Consider the following 18,377-nt stretch of genomic DNA (forward strand, 5'->3'; position numbering starts at 1 on the left):
GCCGCTTTAGCAAAAAGATCGGGAATTCTTGCGGTGCTTAGCCCGCCCTGGTGCTGGAGGGGCAGCCCTTCTCTCCCCTCCAGCATCTCATCCCAGAGGATGAAACCCATTCCGGGGGGGCGGGGCGGGAGCAACCTTGCCCGGACAGGCCTGCACACTGTGTTGCGCCCCTTTCCTAAATGCACCATCGCAACCGGCCAAATTGACACAAAGGCCGAGGCTCTTAGCTGCCTCGCGGCACCGCCTCCGGCTCCACGGACTGCGGGGCGCTGCAGTGACCCAGCTCGGCCGGCAGAGGGAGAAGCAGGGGTCTTCTCGGCCGTCTCCGTCCGCCCTCGGCAATTTCCGTGCGCGGCGGCGGCGAGGAGGGAGGGCCCCGGCCGGGCGCGTCATCGCTTCCGACCGCCGCGGCGGTGCTCCGCTTTTTGTCCTCCGCGCCCGCCGCAGCCGCGCGCGATCCATTCCGGCGCCGCCCGGGTCCTACGCCGCCGAGCGCCCCTCGGAAGGCTTCGGCGCGGCCCGCCTGCCCCGACCCCTCGCTCGGCCTTTTCCGGCAGCCGTCGGCCCGGCTCGGCTGGTTCCGCCGCCGCCGCCGCCGACCCGGTGTCCGGGCCTCGTCTGGTCGGCGGGCGGGCCGGCAGCGCCTCTTGGTGGGCTATGGCGGCCTTCGGGGTGCTGAGCTACGAGCACCGGCCTCTCAAGCGGCCGCGCCTGGGCCCGCCCGACGTCTATCCGCAGGACCCCAAGCAGAAGGAGGTGAGCGGGCCGCAGCGCCCGGCCGGGAGGTCGGCCCCTGCGGGAGGGCGGCGGGCGCAGCGCCCCCCGCGTCCGGAGGGAGAAGGGCCCGGGGGGGGAGACGGCCGTGGCGTCGGGGGCCCCGCGGACCTCGGCCCCGCCTGGCCCCGGCTGCTCTTGGCCATGGAGGCTCCCCTCCCCCCCGCGGCTGGGCGAGCTCCGTCCGGAGATCCGCCTCCCGCCGGCAGCCCGCCTGTGCCTGCCCTGGCCTCGGGGGTCTCCCCGGGCGCGCCTGCCGGTGGGGGCGGGGCTGCCAGGGGCTGCTGACCCACTCCAGAGCGGGGGAGGGCGGAGCGCTGGGTGACCCTCGCCTTCCTCCCCCAGGACGAGCTGACGGCTCTCAACGTGAAGCAGGGCTTCAACAACCAGCCGGCCGTTTCTGGCGACGAACACGGCAGTGCCAAGAACGTCAACTTCAACCCGGCCAAGGTGAGCCCCCCTCCCCCCCCAGACTGCCCAGGCCACCGGAGCGCAGGATGGCCCATTGCAGCCCAGCCTCCGAGTCCTGGCTGAGGGTTGGTCCCGGCTTTCCGGGCTGCTCAATCACAGCTGAAAGTGGCAGCTGGGGGGTAGAGTTCAGGGTCCCGGGAGAAGCAATGCTGGCTGGCTACCCCCTCGTCCTGCATGTGGTCTTGGGGTTAAGGGTGAAGCTCTGAGCAGCAGAAATGAGCTGACGAAGTGATGTTGAGAACGTGGGGCTGTCTGGCACCATGTCACCAAGCCCAGCCTCTCAAAGAGAGAAAGGGGGCCCTGGTCTCAGGTGGGGGCTCTGCAGCGGCAGAGGAGCCTCTTCTCAATGTGGAGGTGCCTCCGTCCATGAAGCCAAGTCATTGCTCTTGAGGGAAAGTGAGGCAGGTGCTTCCGCAGGGTGTCCTGTGGCCAAAGAAGCCTGAAAGCTCCTTTTCCTCTTCTCCAGATCAGCTCCAACTTCAGCAGCATCATTGCTGAAAAGCTGCGCTGCAACACGTTGCCTGACACAGGCCGTCGGAAGCCGCAGGTGAACCAAAAGGACAACTTCTGGCCGGTGACGGCTCGCTCCCAGAGCGCGATTAACAATTGGTTCAATGATCTGGCTGGAACCAAACCGCTCACCCACCTGGCTAAAAAGGTACCGCACTGCCAAGGCTCCCCAGATCATTGAAGGGGTGGCTGAGGTCAGGAGACCCAGAGCGTCTGTAAACCATCAAGGTTCACTGTTGGACGGCTTTGGCGAGGACTTGGACAAAGAGACGGGAGCTCTGTGTGGGGAAGGGGAGCCCTTAGCATTCTGCTGAGGCAGGGCAAGAACGCGAGGGATGAGCAGGAGTTCTCAGAGACCCAGCCCTGATGCGGAGCTACAGGTTTGTGGAGGGAGATGAAAGAACGAGATGGAGCGAGCGAAATGTGGCTGTTGTGAGGAGAGCAGGGGCTGCAGTTCACACGATGCCTGGTTTCCTAGCCCTCCTCCTTGCTTGGTCTCTGACAAAAATGCCCGTGGCCATGTTTGAATCGCCCTCCTTGTGCTGTGCTCTGGCAGGTGCCCATCTTCAGCAAGAAGGAGGAGATATTTAGTTACCTGGCCAAGTACGCAGTGCCCGTGATGAGAGCTGCCTGGCTGATCAAGATGACCTGTGCCTATTACGCTGCCATTACGGAAACGAAGGTGAAGAAGCGGCATGTCATTGACCCTTTCAGCGGTAAGGGCTGCTGCTCTGGCCTCGAACGCCTCCAGGATCAATGTAGTGCCCTGGGCTTGGGTTGAGCTGGGCGTCTCTCAGCCTCCACCTGGGGCAGCCGTTTCTCCTGCACCCAAATCACCAGGATGATCTGGCTTTCCCCCCTTACCGTTCCTTGTCTCCATTGCATCCAAAGCCTTCTCTGCTTGAGGAGTCCCACAGCAGGTCCAGCCCCGTCTCTGCTGCTGACTGCCTCTCTCCCTTTCTAGAGTGGACACAGATCATTACCAAATTTCTGTGGGAGCAGCTGCAGAAGATTGCCGACTTTCATCGGCAGCTGCTGGCACAAGCCTGCAGCTCGCCTTCCAGCATCATGCCTCAGGAGGTGGAGCACTCGGTGAAGCAGTGGGACTACAATGAGAAGCTGGCCATGTTTATGTTCCAGGTGAGGGCGGGGAGGGGAAGTGGCCTCTGGCTGGCTGGCGGGTCCCCTTTGGTGGAAAGTGTGTTGAAGATGGGCGAACTGAGCCCCCCGGCCCTCTCATTACGCCTCTGCCTGCTCCTTCCAGGACGGGATGCTGGACCGGCATGAGTTCCTGACCTGGGTGCTTGAGTGCTTTGAGAAGATTCGCCCGGGCGAAGACGAGCTTCTGAAGCTGCTCCTTCCGTTGCTCCTACAGGTCAGCCGCCACTCCCCAGGCAAACTGAAGAGGGGCCAGCTGGGTTGAGATGGGAAAACGGGAGTAAAACTGTAAGGAAGGGAGGGCTTTCGCTGGATGGACCATTCAGCAGCCTAGAAGATGGCAGGCGGAAGCTCAGGCGCTGTGTCTTGAGGGAGTGTCCCAGAGCGCAGTGGGCTTCTCGGCTAAGCTAATGCTGCAGCCCTGGTCTCTTTTCTCCCCAACAGTATTCCAGTGAGTTTGTGCAGTCTGCCTACCTGTCCAGGCGCCTGGCTTACTTCTGCACCCGCCGGCTTGCCATTCTGCTGGATGCCAGCGGTGGGCACCCGGCTCACCATCTTCCATCTCAGACGGCCCCGGCACTCCCCTCCACCCCAACTCCCCAGCCGGCTGCGGGAAACTCCTCCGCCAGCCCTTTCAGCGACCTGCTGCTGTGTCCCCAGCATCGCCCAGTAGTGTTTGGGCTCAGCTGCATCCTCCAGGCAAGCGCTTGGCTTTGCAGGGCTCGGGAGGCGCACTTGTGAGTTGTCTAACAGGCCTTCAAAAGGAGCATGGGGAGAATCTCAGACTTTTCCTGGCTGCTCCTTGTAGCACAGAGGTGTCAAACTGCCGGCCCGTGGGCCAGTTGCATCATACACCCCAGCTCCGGCAATGTGAAAAAAGTCACGATACGTCACATCACGTGGCAAGTTTGACACCCGTGTTGTAGCAGGAGGTCAGAGAGGAAGCATCAGGAACTGCCCACTGCTGAGGACGGGACTTTCCCTTAGAGTCCTAGCAGGAGTGGCTCACCAGTGGAGACACAGGGGAGCCCGGAAGGAAGGGTGGTGCGAATATCCCAAAAACATTTGGCTTTGGGGATCAGAGAGTACTGTGGAAATGGCTGACCATCCGAGTGCTGGGCAGCGAACTGCCCTTGAGAAGGAGGGCCCGTCCTCACCCCCAGAACTCAACCTCCCCCTTGTCTCCTCCCTTCTCCTCTGGCTTTAGAGTATTGTCCTATGTTGCCCCAGCGCCCTTGTCTGGCATTACTCCCTTACGGACAGCAGAATCAAGACGGGCTCTCCCCTCGACCACCTGCCCATTGCCCCCTCAAACCTGCCCATGCCAGGGGTCAACACCAGCTTCATACAGCAGGTGAGCAGCAGTCCACCTCTTGGCCTGGGTCGTCTCCAGCCCTCGGGGCTGACCCAGGGGTGGGGGAGGGGCTGTGCCAGGCTTTCTCCCTCCTTGTTTCTCCGGCTGGCTCAGGATCCTCCTAGAAGCCAAGATCTTCCTCTGATGCCCCTTCCTTGCCAGGTCCGAGCGAGGCTCCGGGAGACGGAGCAGCAGATCAAGGAGCGTGGCCAGGCCGTGGAAGTGCGCTGGTCCTTCGACAAATGCCAGGAAGCCACTGCAGGTAGCCCCTGCCCCGAGTCCCCCCCCCGCGCCCCTCCCTCGCTGCCCCTGTGTCTGAGCAGCTGGGTTGCAGTTCTCTGCTGTGCAGGCGGTGGGCTCCCTGCCTTTGACCTCTCCCTTTCTCTTCCAGGGTTCACCATCAGCCGGGTGCTCCACACTTTAGAAGTCCTTGACAGTCACAGTTTTGAGCGTTCGGACTTTAGCAATTCACTGGATTCTCTGTACAACAGGATATTCGGGGGAGGGCCGAGCAAGGACAGTCACGAGGTGGGGAAAGGGGCTTCTCTGTCTTGGTTCAGCCGTGGGGAAATGGGATCCAATGGGAAGAGGGCGTGATCGGAGGAGGTGGCTCTGGACAGGGGTGCCTTCTTTGTCCAGGGGCCAGTGCAGGGTGCTCTCTCTGCACACATTGTGTTGGCACACAATGCGCTGCCAAAGCATTTGATTCAAGACAGCCAGGTTGGAATTGCTGCTGCCGGGAGGCGGTCAAGGCTCCCAGCTGAAATCATTTTAAGATGGACAAGTTAGATCTACAGCAGAGGAGACCTCTCCCCATGGTGGCTTGAGGGAGCCTCCGTGTTCAGCTGCTGAGAGTGAAATCTAAACCAGGGAAAGCAGCTTGGTGCTGGCTCCTTGTTCTCCTGGGGATGACGAGGCTAGAGGAAGGGTCTACGGCGCCTCTTCAGCTGACGGCCTCCCCCACGCAGCGCGTGAAAGGAAGCACCGGCCCTGGCTGCCGTACTGTGGGGAGCTGTCTTGGAGCTTGACTGAAGGCTGGGGAGAAAGTTGGGCTGGCCCTTCCAGCAGATTAACCCCTTTGCTTTCCTGGCAGATCTCCCCCGATGACGACGCCGTGGTGGCTCTGCTCTGCGAGTGGGCTGTGAGCCACAAGCGGTCAGGACGGCACCGGGCAATGGTGGTGGCAAAGCTGCTGGAGAAGCGGCAATCTGAAATAGAGGCCGAGGTGAGCAGAGTGGTGCTTCCACAGGGACTGGCAGAGGCGGTGTGAGAAGGCCAGGAGGGTGGGGGAGAGCGTTCCCTTTAAAAAGGAAATGTCTGTTGGGGTTAATATCCTAGAATGTCCCATTCTGGCTCGACCGGGATTGTTTGGTCACCCCAGTGGCCCAACTTGGCCACAGACAAGGTTGGACATTTCTGGCCAGGTCGGAACACTTTTGAAGTTGATACTGGACATTTGTGGCCAAGACATATTGATCTCAAGGTGCTTTACAAATCTCTGTTTTCATCCCCAACAACTTTGTGCTCAGTCCACAAAGTTCATTTGAATATCCTGCAAACACAAATGAAGACAACATCGAGAGTGCAGGTATCCTAAAACATTAAACATTTGAAAAAAAAGAAAAAATAATAAAGCCTGTGAAATATTCAGCAGTGATGGTGAATGCCAGAGACGGGGCTATGAAAATTTCCAAAGTCCAAATGCAGCACAAAAAGGATTGCCCTAGAAAATGGGGGGGGGAGTGCAATCCCTGCAGGAGATGAGGCCACGGAAATAGTCCCACGCGCGGGGTGTTTGTTCCAGCAGAAACTTGCTGCAGGGGCCCAAATCTAGGCTCAGGGGAGTTCTGGGGAGGGCCTGGGAGCACGTGTGGGGCTCACCGCCTTCTGTTCTTGTGCTTGTGCTCAGCGCTGTGGCGACTCAGAAGTGGTGGACGAAAAAGGCTCCATCTCGTCGGGTTCCCTCTCGGCAGTGAGCGCCCCCGTCTTCCAAGAGGTCCTCATGCAGTTCCTGGACACCCAGGCCCCCATGCTGAGTACGGACCAAGCCCACGCCTGGTTCCTGCTTGAGAGGAAGGGGGGGTCAGGCCAGGGATGGTTGGGCAGAAGCAGGCCTGGCTCCTCATGCCTCCCTCCCTCCCTCCCTCCCTCCCTGGCAGCTGACCCCAGCAGCGAGAACGAGCGGGTTGAGTTCTTCAACCTGGTCCTGCTCTTCTGCGAGCTGATCCGACACGACGTCTTCTCACCCAACATGTACATGTGTACCCTGATCTCGCGGGGCGACTTGGCCATCGACCACGGGCCCCGCCCCGCCTCCCCCTTTGACGATGCGGTGGAAGAGCATGACCGGAAGGAGCGGGAGGGCAGCCACGGCCTCAAGCTGGAGGTTTGAGCTGAAAGCCCTCCTTGTTCTGATCGGAGGGGGGGGGGCTGGGCTGCTTCTGCTTCAGGGCGCTGAGGGAGGTGTCTCGTCCCTTCTGCCTGCCAGGATGCTGGCCTGTCAGAGTGCCACATGGACATCGACCACAGTTCCAGTGTCATCTTTGACGACATGGAGAAGGCTGATTTCTCGGTAGGGCCCGGCCGGGCATCCTGGCCGGTCTTTGGGAAGCCCATAGTGCCGGTGATGTGGCAGAGGCTGTTTTCTTCCCTCACTGGCAGACTTGGGTTGCCTCCTTCCCAAGAGAGCCATTGCCCTCCAGCGCCCTTCCTGGGGGAAAAGGAGGTCCAGCCCATTCTGTCTGGGGCCTGTGGGGGGCCTCAAGGGGAGCGGAAGCCATGGGATGCTGTGCAGAGAGAGGCAGAAGCCCTTGGTGGAGGGTGCTCCTGCCTGGCCAGCCTTCGGGGGCAGAGTCTTCCCTGCCAAGATGCAGAATCCACTCACCTTTCTGCCTTTTCCCTGCCCCCCTGCCAGATGTTCTCTCCTTCCATGCACTGTGAATCCAAAGCCAGCCCTTCCCCAGAGAAACTGGACCCTGAGAAGGATAGGGTGGCCGATGGGACGTTGACAACACTTTATGAGCAGCCTCGACACATCCAGTACTGCACACATTTCCCCATTCCCCAGGTGAGATGCGATGAGCCGGGCAGTGGGGAAGGGCTGCTCTTTGCTGGGCATGTGAGGGAATGAGCGGGGCCTAGTGAGGCCTCCAGGAAGTCCCAGATGGTTTCACGTGAGAGTCTTTGGGAGGTGCCTCCCTCGGAAAGGAAAGGCCTCCCTGTGGGTGGCTAGAGAATGTCCCATTGACCGCAGTGGGACCTGCTCTTTCCCGCCTTTCTGCCTTCTCAGGAGGAGTCGAGCAGCCACGAGTGCAACCAGCGGCTGGTGGTCCTTTTCGGCGTTGGGAGGCAGCGCGATGAGGCACGCCACGCCATCAAAAGAATCGGCAAAGATATCTTGAAGGTGCTCAACAGGAAAAGCACAGCAGAGACAGGTTGGTGGGGCTGCTCAGTGGCCCGTGGAAGGGGCTGTGTGGAAGCCATTGGGATCTGCGGAGGTCATCACAACGTATCTGCCTTGGGCAGGTGGCGAGGAAGGGCAGAAAAGGAAGAGAAATAAGCCAGAGGCCTTCCCAACCGCAGAGGACATCTTTGCGAAATTCCAGCATCTTTCCCATTTTGACCAGCACCTCGTCACCTCTCAGGCAGGTTCCTGCGGCCAAGGGCGGGTCGGAGGTTGGTAGGGAGCAGCAGAGGGAGGAGGGCGTGCTTTGGGCTCTGGAGACCCCTGAGTGTGACTGCTGGGCACCACACTTCCTTCTTCAGGTATCTCGCAACGTCTTGGAGCAGATCACCAGCTTTGCCTTAGGGATGTCCTACCACCTGCCTCTGGTGCAGCATATCCAGTTCATCTTCGACCTGATGGAGTATTCGCTCAACATCAGCGGGCTCATCGACTTTGCCATCCAGGTGAGTTGCCCGAACTGAGGTTCGGCCGTGCGGAACTTCCGAGCTTGCCCATGGCCGAGATGAGTTGCCAGGTCATGTTGGAAGCCCAATGCCAGGCCGGAATCCTCACCAAAGGCCCTTCGAATCCCCAAGCACAGAAGAGCACAAATAGTATGCAACTGCAGGCAGTGTATGCAAGGAATATGCATACAACATAACTTTCCAGTTGTTTTGCCGTAAAGTGCAAAAGCTCCCTTCCCGCCCAACTTAACATTGTGAGATGCTGCAGCCACACTTGGTGACTTGGATGCCGAGGGCTGCAGCAGGACCTGGTCGCCTCATCTTGGCTCCCCCCAAGCACAATGTCTCCCCATACCCGCCCCTTAAGCCTTGCCACCCCTAGTGGTGTTGGAGGCTGTGAGTTGACCTGCATCTTCCCTAAACCCCCCCCCCACCGGTGGATCCCGGATGGCTGCTTAGCTGCTGAATGAACTGAGCGTGGTGGAGGCCGAGTTGCTGCTCAAGTCCTCTGACCTGGTGGGCAGCTACACCACCAGCCTGTGCCTGTGTATCGTGGCCGTCCTGCGGCATTACCACTCCTGCCTTATCCTCAACCAGGACCAGATGGCCCAAGTCTTCGAAGGGTGAGCCCTGGGCACATGCCCTGCAGGCTTTAGGGGAGGTGACCAGCCCTCCTGGATCGGCTCCTTCGGGGGTGGCAATGGGATGAGGGGCAGGGGCCGCTCAGCCTGTCCCAGCTTTCTCCCACGTGCTTCTCTCCTCCCTCCCAGGCTGTGTGGGGTGGTGAAGCACGGCATGAACCGCTCGGATGGCTCTTCGGCCGAGCGCTGCATCCTGGCCTACCTCTACGATCTTTACACGTCCTGCAGCCACCTCAAGAGTAAATTTGGGGAGCTCTTCAGGTTGGTGCCCTGCCAGCGGCCCTCTTGCCAGCCTCTTTCCTCCCGAGCCCGGCTCCTTCCGCACCTCCCCAACAAGGGGGCTCTTGGAGACCCAGCTGGGGCTACCCAGGTCTCATTGCCTGCTTTCCCCGCAGTGACTTCTGCTCCAAAGTGAAGAACACCATCTACTGCAATGTGGAGCCCTCCGACTCGAACATGCTGTGGGAACCCCTGTTTATGATCGACACCATCGAGAACCCCTCAGCCCACAACTTCACTTACACCAACCTGGGCAAGAGCCTGGCAGACAACCCGGCCAACCGCTACAGCTTTGTCTGCAATGCCCTGATGCACGTCTGCGTGGGGCACCACGACCCGGACCGGTGAGGGCCTGGCCGGGTGAGGGGCCACGGGGGGACTGCAGATGCCTCTTTCCCTGGGGAGGAGGCAAAGGAAGGAGAAGCAGGAGGTCTGGCCCTCCCTCTTCCTTCTCCCCACTTCCTAGCTCCTGGGGGTAGAGGTTGGATTCACGTGTTACTTTCAGCTTTATTCAATCAGCCACACTTAGTTGTCACTTGGCTTTGTGGCTTTTTCTGCCTCTTGAGAATCTGGCAGACCCGTTTCAAAGAGGAGGCTCCGTGCACACCTCCAGGCTGGCCGGCTGAGGCCGACCTCTCTGGCTCACGGCTGATAGCCTCGGTAAGACAGCCAGGCCCTCACCGGCCCCTGCTCTCCCACCCAGGGTCAACGACATTGCCATCCTGTGTGCGGAGCTAACCGGCTACTGCAAGCTGCTGAGTGCCGAGTGGCTGGGGGTGCTGAAGGCCCTGTGCTGCTCCTCCAACAACGGAACGTGCGGCTTCAACGACCTGCTCTGCAACGTGGACGTAAGGGCGGGACAGGGAGGGGCAGGAGGGAGGTTTTACAGAGCAGGCATAATGTCTGAGGAGGACCCATTGGTGAAGCAGGTGTGGAAGAGGGCTGTGTGTGCTTGAAGGACGCTCTTTCGGGGAGAAAGCCTCGGCTCGGCTGCAGGGCCCCTGGTGCCCCCAGGTGTGTTCCCTGGAGCCAGTTGCCCCTAACTGATCTTTTCCTGCCTTGACTTTTGGCTTAGCTCCCAGCAGTGCCCCTGTTAGCTCAGGACGTCATCCTTCTCTAGTTCCAAAACACAAAACCTGACCCCACATCCTGATCCGGTGCTTCCCTCAATCCCAGCATTTCAGGGATGTGGCTTAAGAGCTGATTTGGAAATATTGGGAATATTTGCCCAGCACTGGGGGGAGTACGGGGGGTCAGTTCTGAATGTAGATGGTAATATGGACAGGGGCTCAGCTGAGCTGCCTTCCTCCTTACCTGCAGGTGAGCGACCTGTCCTTCCACGATTCCCTGGCAACCTTTGTGGCTATCCTCATCGCCCGGCAATGTCTGCTTCTGGAGGACCTGATCCGCTGTGCAGCCATTCCCTCTCTTCTCAATGCTGGTGAGAGTCTGGCTGGGACACTGTTCGAAGCAGTCCCGGAGAGAGGCCCAGCCTGAAGGGCAGCCTAGCCCTTGACCAACCTGCCCTTCTTTTGCAGCCTGCAGTGAACAGGACTCAGAGCCCGGGGCCCGTCTGACCTGCCGAATTTTGCTGCACCTCTTTAAGACTCCTCAGCTGAATCCCTGCCAGCAGGATAGCAGTAAGAAGCCATTGGGCCTCGGCTCTCCCAGGATGGGGGCGCCTTAGGTGTGTCTGCTGCAGCAGCGGTCAGTCCAGGGCTAAAAGCGTGGGTTCCCCACAGGTAAGCCCTCGGTGGGCATCCGCTCGTCCTGCGACAGGCACCTGCTGGCCGCTTCCCAGAATCGCATCGTGGACGGGGCTGTCTTTGCAGTGCTGAAGGCCGTCTTTGTCCTGGGTGCGTACTTGGACACAGTCTGGGGGGGAGGGAGGGGCGGAGTCAGGCCACTGGATTAGTCCCCCCTCCTGTTTGCAGGGGACGCCGAACTGAAGGGCTCTGGGTTTTCCCACCCGGGAGGGATGGATGACCTCCTGGACGACGACAAGAAGTCGGCCGGGCGGATGGTCTCCATCGAGACAGCCAGCCTGGATGTTTACGCCAAGTACGTCCTCCGGAGCATCTGCCAGCAGGTGAGACTGTTAGCCCTTGCAGGGAGTGTTTGCTCAGCAATGGGCCTTGCCCTGAGCTCGCTCTGGGACAGGTGGCCGGTCCAGCTGCTGGGAAGGGCCAGGTGCTAAGCCCCCTTGAGGTATAGACTTGCCTGTGGGGATGGCCCTGCCAGCCCTGGTCCCGGGGCCTCGGGAGGCGGAGGGCAGACGGCTCGTTGTGGCTGGCAGAGCCAGAGGCTCCCAGGATCAGTGGCACGCCCCTCCCCCTCTGTCCACAGGAATGGGTGGGCGAGCGATGCTTGAAGTCCTTGTGCGAGGACAGCAACGACCTGCAGGACCCTGTCCTGAGCAGCACTCAGGCCCAGAGGCTGATGCAGCTGATCTGCTACCCTCATCGGCTGCTCGACAGCGAGGAGGGCGAGAACCCCCAGCGGCAGAGGATCAAGCGCATTTTGCAGGTTCCTGGGTGGGGGGCGTTGGCCAGGTGGGCATTGGCCCCTGCAGGAGCCCGGTGGGAGGGAGGGATTGGCTCTTTCCATGGGCGCAGGGACGAGGGGTGTGGTGAAATTCCGGCTCTCTCCAGGAGAGCACGAAGCCAGCAGGCAGATTGGCCCCATAGCAGGGCTGTCCTCCTGACCGAGGTGCCCGTCTGCCTTCCTTGCAGAACCTGGACCAGTGGACGATGCGCCAGTCGCTGCTGGAACTGCAACTCATGATCAAGCAGACGGCCAGCAACGTAAGGACTGGGGCAGGGGCTTTCCGGCTTGCTTCCCTGGGAGAGGCCAGGGCAGCCAAGAGGCCCTTGGAGAAGGGCAGCGCCTGGGAGTTCATCCCAGCCGAGCTGCGCCACCGTCCTCTTGCCAGGGCTCCAATGTTTGACTGCTCCCCCGCCTCCTGCAGCAAGAGATGAATTCCCTCCTGGAGAACATCGCTAAGGCCACCATTGAGGTGTTCCAGCAATCGGCAGAGACCAACTCGGCCAGCAATGGCATCGTCAGCCTGGCCAGCTGCTCCAACCTCATGCCAGCCAACCCCAAAGCCAAGCCGGTCCTTAGGTCAGCAGAAGTCGGGGGAGGTGCGGAGGGGGCAGGATGCAGGGGGTCTGCTGGCCTGACGCTGGTCTCTCGCCCACCCAGCTCCCTGGAACGGTCTGGAGTGTGGCTGGTGGCACCCCTGATCGCCAAGCTCCCGACCTCCGTGCAGGGCTACGTGCTGAAGGCGGCGGGGGACGAGCTGGAGAAGGGGCAGCATTTGGGGTCTTCCTCCCGCAAGGAGAGAGACAGGCAGAAGCAGAAGAGGTGAGGGACCGGGAGGGGGGGAGGGAAGCCCTGTGAGCCCAGCCCAACCTCTGCCCTTGCCTGCAGCATGACTCTGCTGAGCCAGCAGCCCTTCCTGTCCCTGGTGCTCACCTGCCTGAAGGGCCAGGACGAGCAGCGCGAGGGCCTCCTCACCTCCTTGTTCAGCCAGGTTCAGCAGGTAAGTGCAGGATCCCCAGGGTGGCTTTCTGGCCACATGCACTCCGGGGGGGGGGCTTCCCTTTCCCAGCCTTTGGCCCCCCAGCAGCTTTTGCCTGCTGAGGGAAAGCTGTTCCCATCACCATCCTCTTAGATTGTGACCAACTGGCGGGAAGACCAGTACCAGGACGACTGCAAGGCCAAGCAGCTGATGCACGAGGCGCTGAAGCTGCGGCTGAATCTGGTGAGCTGGGGGGGCAGAACAGGCCCCCTTCCGCCTCCCGAGGCTGCTCCCCTACGTGTCGGGCAGAGCTGGAGCTATTGGCCTCCTTTTGCTCCCCTCGCCGCTCCGACAGAATTTCCCTTTTTAGGGAGCCCCCTTTCCTTGGACAGGGGAAGCGCCCCTCTTTCTCTGCCCCCAGCCTTCTTGTGGGGCGGGAGCTCATGTGGTCCTTCCCGCCAGGTGGGGGGCATGTTTGACACAGTGCAGCGCAGCACCCAGCAGACCACGGAGTGGGCAGTGCTTCTCCTGGACATCATCAGCAGTGGCACGGTGGACATGCAGTCTAACAAGTGAGCCTTCCTTCCCCAGGACCTCAGCATGGGGCACAGGAGGCCCTCTGATTGTGATGAGGGTGTATTTTTGGCCTGTCTGCAGGCTGGGTCAAATATCCACCCTTGCAAGTCAGCTGGGCTTTCTGCAGGGGGCCAAATCCTTAAGAAATGCCCCCCCAGAGAGCCCCATCTGTAGCAGGACAGGGGCTCAGTTTTCCTGGCCACAAGGGCCGTGTGAATTGGAGCCCTTCCGGCACAAGTGCAAAGCCTGGCCTGGGCCAAGGGGGCTACCGCTGCTGTCACCCCTTGCTGACTGCCCTTCCTCTCTGGCCCTGATCTTCCAGTGAGCTCTTCACCACCGTCCTGGACATGCTGAGCGTGCTGATCAACGGCACTCTGGCCGCTGACATGTCCAGCATCTCGCAAGGCAGCATGGAGGAGAACAAGCGGGCCTACATGAACCTGGTCAAGAAGCTGCGGGTAAACCAGAGCCCTCCCCTCCGGAGGGAAAGGGTGCACTGGCGGTGTGTTCCCAGGGGCCCTGTCCGGAGCCACGGGAGCGAGGGCGGGATGGCTGGGGCCACAGTGCAGCTCCCCTAGGGCAGCCGCAGTGGCAAGCATGGCAGCTTCCTCCTCTGCAGAAGGAGCTGGGCGACCGACAGTCTGAGAGCCTGGAGAAGGTGCGCCAGCTGCTGCCCTTGCCCAAGCAGACCCGGGATGTGATCACCTGTGAACCCCAGGGCTCCCTGATCGACACCAAAGGCAACAAGATTGCCGGCTTTGACTCCATTTTCAAGAAGGAGGCAAGTGAATCCCTGGGCCTCTGGCTGGGGGGGGGGGGGCTTGGCTCTTGGCGGGAGGGGGGGGTCAGGCTGCGGGACTGGCAGATTTCAGAATGAGGGCCGAATCACCATGGCTGTCCTTCCCTCCCCCCTCCCCCCAGGGCCTGCAGGTCTCCACCAAGCAGAAGATCTCGCCCTGGGACCTCTTCGAGGGCCTGAAGCACTCTGCCCCCCTTTCCTGGGGCTGGTTCGGCACGGTGCGGGTGGACCGCAAGGTCTCCCGCCTGGAAGAGCAGCAGCGGCTGCTCCTCTACCACACCCACCTGAAGCCCAAACCCCGCAGCTACTACCTGGAGCCGCTGCCGCTGCCTCCCGAGGAGGAGGAGCCCCCCACCCCGGTGCCCCTGGAGCCGGAGAAGAAGGTGGTGGAGCCGGCCAAGGCGGAGAAGGCCAGCGCCAGCGCTGGCAGCTCCGCGGTGGAACCCAAGAACAAGAGTAAGAGCAAGAACAAGAAGCGCGCCCAGTCGGCCAGCAAGAACGAGGTGAGCCCCCTCCCCAAGGCTGGGCCGGGTCCCCCCCAGCCCCTCGCCCTGCCCGGCTGGACAGTCTGCCTTCTCGTGGCCTTTGCCCTCCCCCCAGGAATACCTGATGAACGCAGGCCGAGGGGTCTCCTATGGTGCTGGCATTCCCGCTGACCTCCTGCACCACCAGCCGGGGAACGCCATGTCTCGCCTGGCCTACGGGCAGCCGCCAGTGGGCCTCTACGCCCAGAACCAGCCCCTCCCAGCAGGTCAGTCAAAGGCCGGTGTCTCCTGGGGAGGAGACCTGCCCCCCCCCCGGGAGCCTGGATTTTGGCAGCTTCCCCAGCAGGACCCCTGAGCCGAGCCGGGATAGGGAGACCAGCGGAACAGAGGGGCTTCCTTTTGGGCTCCCTCCAAGCTCCCCCAGGCTCCTGGCACTGGCCGGGGCTGAGCTAGGCGCCCCTGGCCTCTTCTGCCTGGAGGGGCCCAGAAAAGATGTGCTGCTTCTCCTTGCAGGTGGTCCTCGGTTGGACACATCGTACCGGCCGGTGCGCATGCCCATAGGCAAGCTGGTGCCCAACCGGCTCCCCTATGCAGGGGTCTTGCCAGCCGGCATAGGCATGCTGGGAATGGACCCTTCCTATAAATCAGCCGTCTATAGGCAGCAGCAGCCGCCGCCCCCTGTGCCTGGGGGGCAGCTCCTGCGCCAGCAGCTGCAGGCCAAACTGGTAAGCTCCCAGGGAGGGGGATTTCAGAGCAGATCGCCTGAGAGAGGGTCTCCTGCCCGTCTCCCCTCAGCCTGTGGGCAGTTCTGGAGACCTCTTTGAGGCAGCCTCCAGCTCTTCCAGAAGTGGGACGAAAAGCACCCTGGTGTTTATCGTTCCGCTTCTCGGTCAGCACGGCCCAAAGTAGTTTGGGAGAACATTTGTGCCCAGAAGGAAAGATCTCAGGTCCGGCAAGGTCCTGACCTCACCTGCAGGGCACCGACTGTGCTCCAGCCACCCGTGCCGTGACTCTCTCTTGCCTTCCCAGCAAGGCCAGGGGATCCTGGGGCAGCCACCAGTGCGCCAGATGCCTCCCACTTCGGCCTATGGAACCGGGCAGCCCGCGCAGGTGAGTGCCCAGCCCTCCGGCGGCTTCTTCCAGGAAACTTTCTCCTGCCCAGACAAATGGGAAAGGAAGCTGGTCTCTGTTTGGCGGGAGTACCAGAGACTGGCCACCTTTTTCTGTGAAGCCTCTGAGCAGTAACTATCCTGCCTGGCCCATTGCTGTCCCTGCCCCTCCTTCCCTCTTCCCCCTGCAGGGTTACACCCCCTATGGGGTGCCTCACCTGGGCCTTCAGCAGCATCCCTCCCAGGCCAGCACCATGGTCCCCTCGACCTATTCCGGCCAGACCTACCAGAACGCCCACCCCAGCACCAACCCCGCCTTCGTCGATGCCGTCCGATCCATGCAGAGGCCCAGCGGATACGTGCACCAGCAGGCCCCGGCATATGGGCACACCCTGAATGCCGCCCAGAGGTACCCAGGGGGCTGCAGGGCTGCGTCCACCCCCACCCTATCCAGCCAAGGCTCTGCCTGAAAGGCTGCTCTGGGTGGGCGGGGAGCCTGTCTCGGCCCGCCCTCTGATGCACCGGCTCTCCCCGGCCTCCGCTTTAGGTTTCCCCATCAGCCGATGCAACAACCAGCCATGATGGGCAGCATCAACCACCTGAGCACGCAGGGGGTCCCCGCGGGGGTCCGGCCTAGCCAACTTCTGCCTGACCACCAGCAGCAGCAGCAACAACAACAGCAATACCTGAGGCAGCAGCAGCAGCAGCAGCTGCTACGGGTAAGCAATGATGGACTCTGGCAAGCGCCTTCCCTGCCTGGGGGGGACTGTGGACCTGCCTGGGACTGGAAGTCTGTGGCGAAAGGGGAGGGGTTTTAAAAGAGGGGAGGTCCTTGTCCAGGCTGCTTCAATGGCTGCCACAGGCCTAGTTGGCAGAAAACCACCTGATCTGGTAGAGGTGACCCTCCATCTTCCCAGGACTCCTGGCTGCGCTTCTCACGGATTCCACCCTTCTTTTTTGCAGCAGCAGCAGCAACAACAGCAGCAGCCCCCTCCGCAGCCACAGCCCCAACAGCCACAGCCACCCCCCCAGCAGCCTCCCCCGGTGCCCCCCGTCCCTCAGCCCCAAGCTCAGGGCCAGCCGCCGGGACTGGGGATGCAAGGCCTGGCTCCTCAGCAGCCCCTGGTAAGTCCGGCCTCTTCCTGGGGCAGCCGGAGATTCCCAGCCGCCCACAGCCTCAGTGACGCCTCCCCCTCTGTGCAGTTCCAGCGACAAGGCCTCCAGCAGACGCAGCAGCAGCAGCAGACTGCCGCCTTGGTCCGGCAGCTCCAGCAGCAGCTCTCCAGTAAGGCCTGCGCCCCGGGCCCTGTAGCTCAGACAGCCGGGCAGAGCTGCAGCCTCCCAGGCTCCCCTTAGGGGAAGGAAGTGGGGTTCTCGGGGGGGGTGCTCCCCCTCTCACCTTCCAAAGCACACCTGAACAGGTGGTCCTCAATGAGAGCTGAAGGCGAGGGAGGGAGCTTCATGGGAGGGGAAATCCAGGGGGCTGTTGAGGGTCCAGCGGAGCAGACTGCTTTTGGCTGCCAGCATTGCTGGAGGCAGCTTCTCCCCACCCCCTTGCCAGGCCTTCTTTTTCAGAGCCGTTCGCAGCTGTGGTGTCTGAGTTGGAGGCAGAGGAGCTGCCCCCCCGGCACTGGGGGGGCTCTGCCGAGGCTTCAGAGGAGCCACCAAGGGGCTCGCTTGGGCGTCTGGCATGTGGGGCGGCCCCGGAGTTGGGCTCCTGCTGCCTCAGCAAAAAAGGCTGGCTTGTAGGGGGAGGGATAGAATTGGGGCTGCCCCTTGGGTGCTTTGGTCCCTCCTGCAGCCTTGGAGAGGGGGCAGCAGCTTCACTCGGCAGGCTGAGCAGGCCGAGGCTGCGGCGACTCTGGGGAGAAAGGGGTCACTCCTACGGTGGTTTGTCCCCATTTTCCCCCAAGAGACCCCCTGCCACGGATCCAGCCGATCCGTGGGCGGACAGGAACCCGCCCACAAGTTTGGCTGGAGTGGGATGCAGGGACCATGGCCACGGCATAGACGTGTGCTTGAGAAGCTTGTCGGGCTCAGGGGAGTGTGTCCTGCCACAGAGCTGGGTGGTGTGATGGGCATCTCCTGCGCAGGCGTGTCCCTGACGCCGTGCCCACCTCCTCCACATCCAGCCAGCTTCTGCCCCAAATACTGAGCCATTTGCTCCCCTCCCTTCCCGGCATCTGACTCCGTGTTTGGCCCGCACAGATACGCAGCCCCAACAGAGCAGCAACCCGTTCGGACGGTATTGAGCCCCGCCAGAGAAGAAGCAGCTTCACGGCAGACTTGGAAGGGCCGTTCTCCAGCCCCCCCACCCGTGGACTTTGGCTGTGCAGCGGCAGCCCCCACCCGTCCACGGCCAGGAGTGTTTTATCATGCCAAACTAGTGTTTTTAATCTCCACTTTCTACCAGTGTTTCCAAATCCTGTGTGATTGCTAGAGTCTCCCACCCCACTTTGATTTCAGCTTTTAATAAGTTTTTAGTATTTTTGTTAAAATAATGACAAAAAAAACTTGTAAGATTTTATACTTTATTTATACCAGATGAACCCTGTATCACAGATGTCCTGAAAAGAAATACACAGAGCATACTTTCCAGAGCGCAGCTTGGTTTTTCGGCACCGGGGGGGGGGAGAACGGGAGGTGAGGTGCAGCGCTTCCTCTTTCCGCATTTTGAAATCGTTTCTCATAATTGGTGCTTGGTGCTGACGGGATGCAGATGCCCCCCATCTCCTCCGTTCCGCCTGCCTGGGCTGTTAACGAGGGAGAACGTGACCCTTCTGCGGGTG

The 18,377-nt window shown here is 61.3% G+C and overlaps 1 protein-coding gene across 2 annotated transcripts; it reads left to right on the forward strand.

Moving 5' to 3' along the window:
- The first annotated feature begins 470 nt into the window (after positions 1-470).
- Positions 471-18,188, forward strand: MED12 (mediator complex subunit 12). Of its 2 annotated transcripts, none has more exons than XM_039354844.1 (44): positions 471-756; positions 1,120-1,224; positions 1,712-1,903; positions 2,312-2,471; positions 2,720-2,895; positions 3,020-3,130; positions 3,358-3,612; positions 4,121-4,267; positions 4,430-4,529; positions 4,659-4,795; positions 5,361-5,492; positions 6,177-6,303; positions 6,427-6,653; positions 6,756-6,839; positions 7,182-7,334; positions 7,557-7,701; positions 7,793-7,911; positions 8,033-8,176; positions 8,636-8,799; positions 8,947-9,078; positions 9,213-9,440; positions 9,800-9,944; positions 10,417-10,537; positions 10,635-10,736; positions 10,839-10,952; positions 11,031-11,185; positions 11,443-11,622; positions 11,829-11,900; positions 12,065-12,219; positions 12,301-12,462; positions 12,529-12,640; positions 12,773-12,862; positions 13,082-13,191; positions 13,518-13,653; positions 13,815-13,976; positions 14,117-14,497; positions 14,595-14,745; positions 14,993-15,204; positions 15,509-15,589; positions 15,780-15,997; positions 16,136-16,307; positions 16,552-16,713; positions 16,792-16,873; positions 17,797-18,188. In XM_039354844.1, exons 1-44 carry the CDS (start codon positions 658-660, stop codon positions 17,838-17,840), a joined length of 6,456 nt encoding a protein of 2,151 aa, XP_039210778.1. In that variant the 5' UTR covers positions 471-657; the 3' UTR covers positions 17,841-18,188. The 2 variants fall into 2 exon arrangements, with proteins under 2 accessions (XP_039210778.1, XP_039210779.1); XM_039354845.1 differs by having other exon boundaries at positions 16,555-16,713.
- The last annotated feature ends 189 nt before the right edge of the window (positions 18,189-18,377 follow it).

The sequence above is a fragment of the Crotalus tigris genome, unplaced genomic scaffold (assembly GCF_016545835.1).
Source record: "Crotalus tigris isolate CLP2741 ecotype Arizona unplaced genomic scaffold, ASM1654583v1 scf7180000018585.330925593:3314079, whole genome shotgun sequence".
NCBI lineage: Eukaryota > Metazoa > Chordata > Lepidosauria > Squamata > Viperidae > Crotalus > Crotalus tigris.

What these genes read in the sequence shown, in the direction of transcription:
- MED12 (XM_039354844.1), top strand. Translation starts at nt 658, where the DNA reads ATGGCGGCCTTCGGGGTGCTGAGCTACGAGCACCGGCCTCTCAAGCGG. An exon ending in TCCTTCCGTTGCTCCTACAG is followed by an intron (nt 3,131 to 3,357) that starts GTCAGCCGCCAC and finishes TCTCCCCAACAG; the next exon opens with TATTCCAGTGAGTTTGTGCA. An exon ending in GGGCACCACGACCCGGACCG is followed by an intron (nt 9,441 to 9,799) that starts GTGAGGGCCTGG and finishes TCTCCCACCCAG; the next exon opens with GGTCAACGACATTGCCATCC.